The sequence below is a fragment of the Cupressus sempervirens genome, chromosome 10 (assembly GCF_028749045.1).
Source record: "Cupressus sempervirens isolate cs-2001-9-10 chromosome 10, ASM2874904v1, whole genome shotgun sequence".
Classification (NCBI taxonomy): Eukaryota; Viridiplantae; Streptophyta; class Pinopsida; order Cupressales; family Cupressaceae; genus Cupressus; species Cupressus sempervirens.
The window spans coordinates 790,464,810-790,471,706 of record NC_143127.1 but is presented as its reverse complement, the minus strand read 5'-3'; the positions used below and the strand labels follow the sequence as shown (position 1 = coordinate 790,471,706).

At 34.6% G+C, this 6,897-nt stretch overlaps 1 protein-coding gene across 2 annotated transcripts; it reads left to right on the top strand.

Annotated features, from left to right (window-relative positions):
- Positions 1–1,237: 1,237 nt before the first annotated feature.
- On the top strand, positions 1,238–5,795 carry LOC149536279 (uncharacterized). 2 transcript variants are annotated; one of them, XM_089803668.1, is made up of 6 exons: positions 1,238–1,716; positions 2,375–2,431; positions 2,780–3,046; positions 3,295–3,380; positions 4,893–5,008; positions 5,123–5,795. In XM_089803668.1, the coding sequence occupies exons 1-6, from the start codon at positions 1,662–1,664 to the stop codon at positions 5,289–5,291; spliced, it is 750 nt and encodes a 249-aa protein (XP_089659794.1). In that variant the 5' UTR covers positions 1,238–1,661; the 3' UTR covers positions 5,292–5,795. The 2 variants fall into 2 exon arrangements, with proteins under 2 accessions (XP_089659794.1, XP_089659795.1); XM_089803669.1 differs by lacking the exon at positions 2,375–2,431.
- The last annotated feature ends 1,102 nt before the right edge of the window (positions 5,796–6,897 follow it).

The window sequence follows — 6,897 nt, the reverse complement described above, 5'->3', positions numbered from 1 at the left end:
AAACATGCTATATTGGATTATATGAGCTTTATAAATAGTAGTCATCAAGAGAGGTGAATTCTAAAGGGCAGTCACCATCAACTGAACATAGATAAATGCTAATGTGAAACACGACCAACTAACTAACTTTGCAAAAATGAGGCCATTGAGTCATTGATGAGAACAAAAGAGATTGACAACTTAGGCGGTACCCATGCACCTACTAATAAGTTGCTTAACAATTTTGCATTATGTTAAAAAACCTAATAGTTTAGAGATTCCTTATTGTAAGCCAAGTGAATAAGTAAAAACAATATGTAGGTTAATGGCTTAAATGATGGCCTACACTTGATATAAAACTATTACTTAAGAAAACTATATTAATACTACTTAAAGACATAGAGAATAATTACAATAAATAACATTAACTTAAGAAGAAAATATATAAATTAAAATAAAGTTCAACATTGGAACTAAACTAACTAACGAAGTTTAATATGAGAACAAAACCAAAATTTCAAACTTTGACTATAAAACAAATTGTAAACTTACAAACTTACATAGACAATGTAGTACACTCTATATTATCAATTATATAAAAAATTCTAAAGAAACAAATAAAAACTCATTATAGTATCCACATTAATTTTCTAATAGAAATATTTACATTGTTTAATTAAATCAATTGTTATTTATTTTTTAAGTATTGCTTGCATCCATCAATATCATCTACTCTCAAAATAAAGGTTAATCACTACCCACATCTTGTCATTAATTTATTATATTATAATGAAATATGTTTTTGCCAACTTAATTTTACTTGGCGCGCAAGTCTGGCCTAAGATAAATTCTCCTTTTTTAATGCATAAAATAGTGGCTGAAATAAATGGGCCATTTAAAAATAATAAAAAAATAGAACCTTTTCCCCCAACAAAGGGACACAAAGCATTTTCAAATTACTACGTAAAGCGCATTCAGCGCACAAATAAATGGAAAGAGCAATGGTCTAAACAGACTTTTCAATTCCGTGTATAATGTTTTGACGTCCGAATATGCTGTTTAAATATTCCTCAACGGCATGGCACCTGACGGAAAGCAATATTTGTCTGAAAGAATATACGGGACAATGGACGGTCACGATTAAGTTGATGACGTCCCCAGTTCTGTTGGTCGTTCGAATTTGAGTTGCGGATTTGAAAAATAATTGAGGGCCGGATTTGCTTTATTATAAGCCTTGCCCCGGACACGCACTTTTTTTGTAGAGGTCGGTAGGTTACAGGAACTCGTGGCGGTCGGACGTGAATTCTCTGTAATTTTTGTCAAATCGGGGATAAAACTGCATGGAATCTCACGCATTTCGGGTTAAAGCTTCGATTTGAGCTGTTTCGCGAACAATTCGAAGGAATTTAGAGGGGATTGCAGTTATCTTGGTCTGTCGGTTCGGCTGTTTGGAAATTCTCACGGAGTTTAGAGAGTTGGCCGTTCGTAGACGGAATTTTCCCTGTCTTGCATAAGTTGGGAGAATTTTGTGTTTCCCCGTGGAAAATCTGTTGTATTTGGATATATTTTGTGAGAGTTTCTCAGGAGGAAGGTGATATTTGTAAGGCCCTTTGAATTGTTGTGCTTTGAGGTTTTCCGCTCGGGACTGTGGACGCATTATCTGCAGACAAAGCGTTCAGAATATGAGCCGTTCCGTGACGGAGACCAGAGAAACGCAGCAATCTGTCGATACGAATGGTAATATATTTGTCAATTTCAATATATGTGTGGATTTAGCACGATTTTTTTGAGAAAGATTGCGAATTCTTTTGTTTTGTTGATTAAAATGTTGAATTTAAGGAACTCTTGGCATCGAGCCTATACGTTGATTTTTTGCCCTGTTAAATAGTATTGTCACAAATAAATAATGATTACGAAGGCTTATTTCTGGAAATGAACTGAAAAATTATTTGTTTTTGTAAGCTGTGGATTTGTTTTGTTCATTGAGAAAAATGCATTGCATCCTCCACATATTGGTAACAGTTTCGTTTTTTCTGTTTTGCCTTTTTAAATTAAATATTGCAGCTGAATGCGGGAGACGTAAAAATATGACATGAAAAAATTAGGACATGAAATTGTTTTCCCTAAATGACAAAATTTTCACTGTTTCAATATTTTACGTTCTACTTTGCCGTGGATTTGGGTTCTTTACATCAAGTATGAGATAGATGGGTAAATAAAGTTTCAAATCATGATATAATTTACTAAGAATTATCTGGTAACGTTTATCAACATAAAGTGTTGTGCTGATTTGGTAATGGTAGCTCATTCACGAATCACATCCTAAAGTTACGTTTCAGCGAAACTCTTTTTAATAGAAAATTAATCTGATTTAGAGTTTTCTCTGCTGTTTCAGATCAATCAAATAGTAATGTTACCAACAGAAATTCACGAGCGGATAGATCAAATAAAGGTAAATTGTGTGTTAAATGGACTTTCAGGTTCACTGATTAGAATTTTAACGGTGATTGTTATTCAATAAAACGTTGTTTCTGTTTAAGTTATTGCTATTGGCATTTTTCTTTTGTATTGTACCATTCAAAGGCCATAGTATGTATGAGGTGCTAAGCATCTGGGACAGGCAAATCAAATCATTTGTCCTTGACTGTTTATATAATTTCTCAAATGTTAATTTTTCCCTCAGAATTAATGAAAAGAGAAATGTACCACTGTTGTTAGTAGGATAGTAAATTGTTGACAGTTAACAAATTTGAAGAACGAGAAATTATTAGTAATAGGAGTGTGCTTGATGAAACAACAGGGCGCAGGAGAAGGGCGGCAGCAGAGCAGAGAAGAATTGATCAACAAAGGTGGGGCCAATATATATCCGATGGAGAGGAGGAACATGTTCCAGTAATACCAGCAACTGCACCGAGATCCAGCAATAGGAGGAGGGCGAGAAGAAATAAAAGGAACAGCTCCATACTTCATTTTGAAGAGGATGAATATTATGGAGATGAACTGAACTTACGTGCAAATGGGGATAGAGACGATTTTTGCGAGGACTACGAATTGGAAATGGCATTGTGTAAGCAACTTTCCTAAAATGAAACGTTTGAAATGAGTTATCAAGAAATAACACACACTTGTATGTACAATTTGAGTCTTGTACTCAAGTTGGAGTTTTGTACTCGTTCCTTATTTGAAGGTACCATTCTCGATTTTCAGTCACTGATGCTATATTTGTTCGGCGCTCTGTTTCCACCATTATCTTAATTAGTATCTGGACAACTAATTTCATTGAATCTATCTGGTTGTTTCTTTGTGATTTTTCAGCTATATCGTTATCTTTGGCGGATTCCACTCCTAACCCGGTAAACTATGATCACAGCAATCGGACTGTCGTGAACATGTCCTATGAGGTATGCTTGTAATATCTGGAGATGCATGTTGAAGGAATTGATTGTTCAGAGTGATTTGTTTGTATTAATTGTTCCTAAAACTTTAGAAATCAACTTTTTTAAGGGAACTTGGCAACAAGCTTGCAGGAATGCTTGCGCTAATATTCCAAAAGGACTTTCTAAATGCCATTATTGGGGTAAATAAGTTAATTCTGTGGGAACATGGAACAAATGTCCCCCCTAATGGTGGGTTTGAAATTATGGCCTTAAGGGTGATAGGCATGATGGACATGCCTCTGTTATAAACTTTTCAGGATAATGAGGACATCAAATATATATGTAGAGAACGAAAAAAAGATACGGATATTTGAATTTTTCTCTAGGAAATGTTTAAAATCTTGATTCTTGTTAAAGTTATAGTAGTCTGCTGCTTGGCATCTGGAGGTTGTTAAATTAAACCCTAGCCATGTTTTCACAGCTACTATTCCTGGTCTGCTGCTAGGCATGTAGAGGTAGTTAAATTAAACCCTAGCAATGTTTTCACAGCTATTCCTGAGTGCGTCTGCAACGAATGTTGAATGCAGTGCAGGGAATATTTATTTCAGTATGAGGGTTTTTGTGGGCATAAACTTAATCACATTCTTGCCCAAATTTTAAAAGATAACATAGAAATTGGAGTTTCTTCTACCTTGTGCCTACTGGTAAGCTGATGCATTTCTCGAATTGTGGTAAATCTATCTTTGTAATTACTAATTACCTTATACATTGGATCTTCAATTTAGAATTATGATCTTCAGGTGACAAATAATGTTTTAGTTGGCATATGAGAGATTGACTAGATTAGCAGCCCTTTTAATCTATAGGTCAAAGGGAAGGATTGTCCTTTTGAAGTTGGACGAGTGATCGTGTTTATTATATTCATATCTAGTTTGTTTTGATTTTCTGATTAGAATTTGGAGCACCACATGCTCTCATTCAGTTGTTGGAAATTAAATTGTACAGAGTATGACTGATTCCTTTAAGCTCTGGACTGTTTGAAATCAAATTGGACAAAATCTGATTCATTAAAGTTGAGAACAATCACTCAAGCTTTACAAGTTTATCTTATAAAAGTGTCAAATAACCTTGAGTTGCTACGAATCATCTAGTAAGGTCGCAGTTCACTTCCATGATCAGGCATTACTAATTTAGCAGTCTTGCATGCTTTTAATGGGGTTTTTCTTTTTAGATTACAAGATGAGTTGTCTTCTACTTTGACTTGTGGGTCTATCTTCTTTCCTAGCAAATTAGGATATTAATGATTTGGTTATTCTGATTAATTGGTAGGCTGAATCCATTTCAGGACCGGGAGAATAGGAGAATAGATTAAATCTGTGCCTCAGATAACAATATCTATGTTAATATGGTCTCTTACATTTTATAATGCTTTGCTGCTTATGCATACCGCTTAGCTACATGCTTAGAGTTGTGCATGCTTGTAGTTTTTAATCTCGAGTGTCTGATGTTTGTACTTATGGCCCCGAAATTTTGCAGTCACTTGTTCAGCTGGAGGATGTCAAATGTGTGGCTTCCGATAATGTTGTAAACTCCATGTTAAATACCTTATTTGATGGAAACAAGTCCGGCCAAGGATTGACAGAGGAAGAAGAGTAAGCCTTTTCATTTATCCTCAAGAAAGCGTTTTAACTTATCCTCGATAACATCTTGGATGAGTTATGGAATGCATCTTTATTTTGATTTGACACTCTTTGTGCTGTGTGTAGGAAATGTGCAATCTGCCAGTGTGAATATGAATGTGGTGACTGTATAATGTCCTTGCCTTGTGCTCATGCCTTGCATCATGCATGTGGATCCGAATGGCTTCTGAATTACTCTAAGCTTTGCCCAATTTGCAAGCTTGATGTGACTGATACAAAAGTTGTGGATATGTAAATAAAGGGTTCTTCGGCTCCAGCAATAGACCTGTTGAAGATTGGTAACACCGTACAGTTCAGCTGTAAATAATTAGGTCGTTTATTTGTAAATAGTGTTGCACTGGAGTCAGGTCATGTTCATACAGACACTATCTCAAATTTGATCTTAATCAGCTCTTTCAATTCATTAAAAATCAAATTGAACTTGTAAATTGTTTATTGTTTGTTGAACCAACTCTTCAATTCCAATGAGCTCAAGAGACAGCAAGGTAAATCACATGGTGGAATGCTCGTCGCAGTACAACTCTGAGGATTTTTTAATAAATTTTCTTCAGAGGGATGCTTCCTATTTTTTTTCATTTCTTTATTCTTTTCTGGGCTGAAAGAAACTTCATGGTGAAGCTAATTGTCTTCCCATCGCGCTCTTCCAACTTTATCTCATGTTTTTATGCTTTGTACGGTTGGAAGGTAAACGAGCTCTATATTTTAATCCAAAAATAATGTTCAGGTCCAGTTTTTAATACTTTTGGACACCAGCAATTTTGTGGTAAGAGTGATAAAGTCTATGCTCGTATTGATATAACTATTAAAAGAAATGCCACATGATAATTTAAAATGCAATTAAAAAATTCCAGTGCATGTTTTATGGGTGGAAATTTCTGCACACGACAGAGTCCAGCCAGATAGTTACTGTCAAATAATTTTAAAATCGTCTCTTATTATGTCTGTAAAATCTTTATATTCTGTTTTGCAAGAAACCCAAATCTATTCTTATTTTTTCTCTTAGCTTTCATTCCTGCGAAGATTGGGGGAACTTGTATTGCTATCTCAATCATATTTAATCATGTACGAATCTTAATAAGGATTAAACTCAGATAAAGATTCTTCAAGATCACACAAGTCTACGCTATTGATTTAGGTCAATATTCTTAATTTGCCGTTGAGCATTGAATTTTCAATTTGTGAACAATCAAGAGAAAATTTTGTGAAAATCTGTTCATTATTGTTTGCCGTGAATTTTGTAAATTCGATTTTTTATTCAAATTGGTAGGCGTGTTTTGTATGCAATGATGGGTATAAATGACGCGTTAATTTATAATAGAAATTGCTAATTAACCACAACTTTTGGCGATGAACCTAATTCACTAATTTCTAAGGATTCTTTTTGTTCCAAGACCTGTGCCTGATTTGTAGACGAATAACGTATACTAGGACTCTTAAATTCAAAACTAAATCTAGGCCTAAGCGAACGGAAGTGGGCTATGCGGCCGACTATTTAATTTTTGATTGGTGGTTGTTGCCGGTTTAGTGGAATGTTATATTTGTGTGCTACGATGTGTAGAAAACTGAAAAAACATCTCACCTTCGCTTGCACCGTGATCATTATCACCTAAATTCATCTAGTTGTGGATCTTGTAGGTATCATTCACTACATGGCTTGATCATCTTTTTAATCATAGGGATTCTATTTCATTCAATCACCATCCGATTTTTTTATTCATTATTTTTATCTTATTCATTCATCATTTGATTCACTCATCGTATCAGTTAAGCAACCCATTGTCACATCTATATATTTAATTAAATAATTCTTAATTTAATTCTGATTGTTGTCCATCTAATTC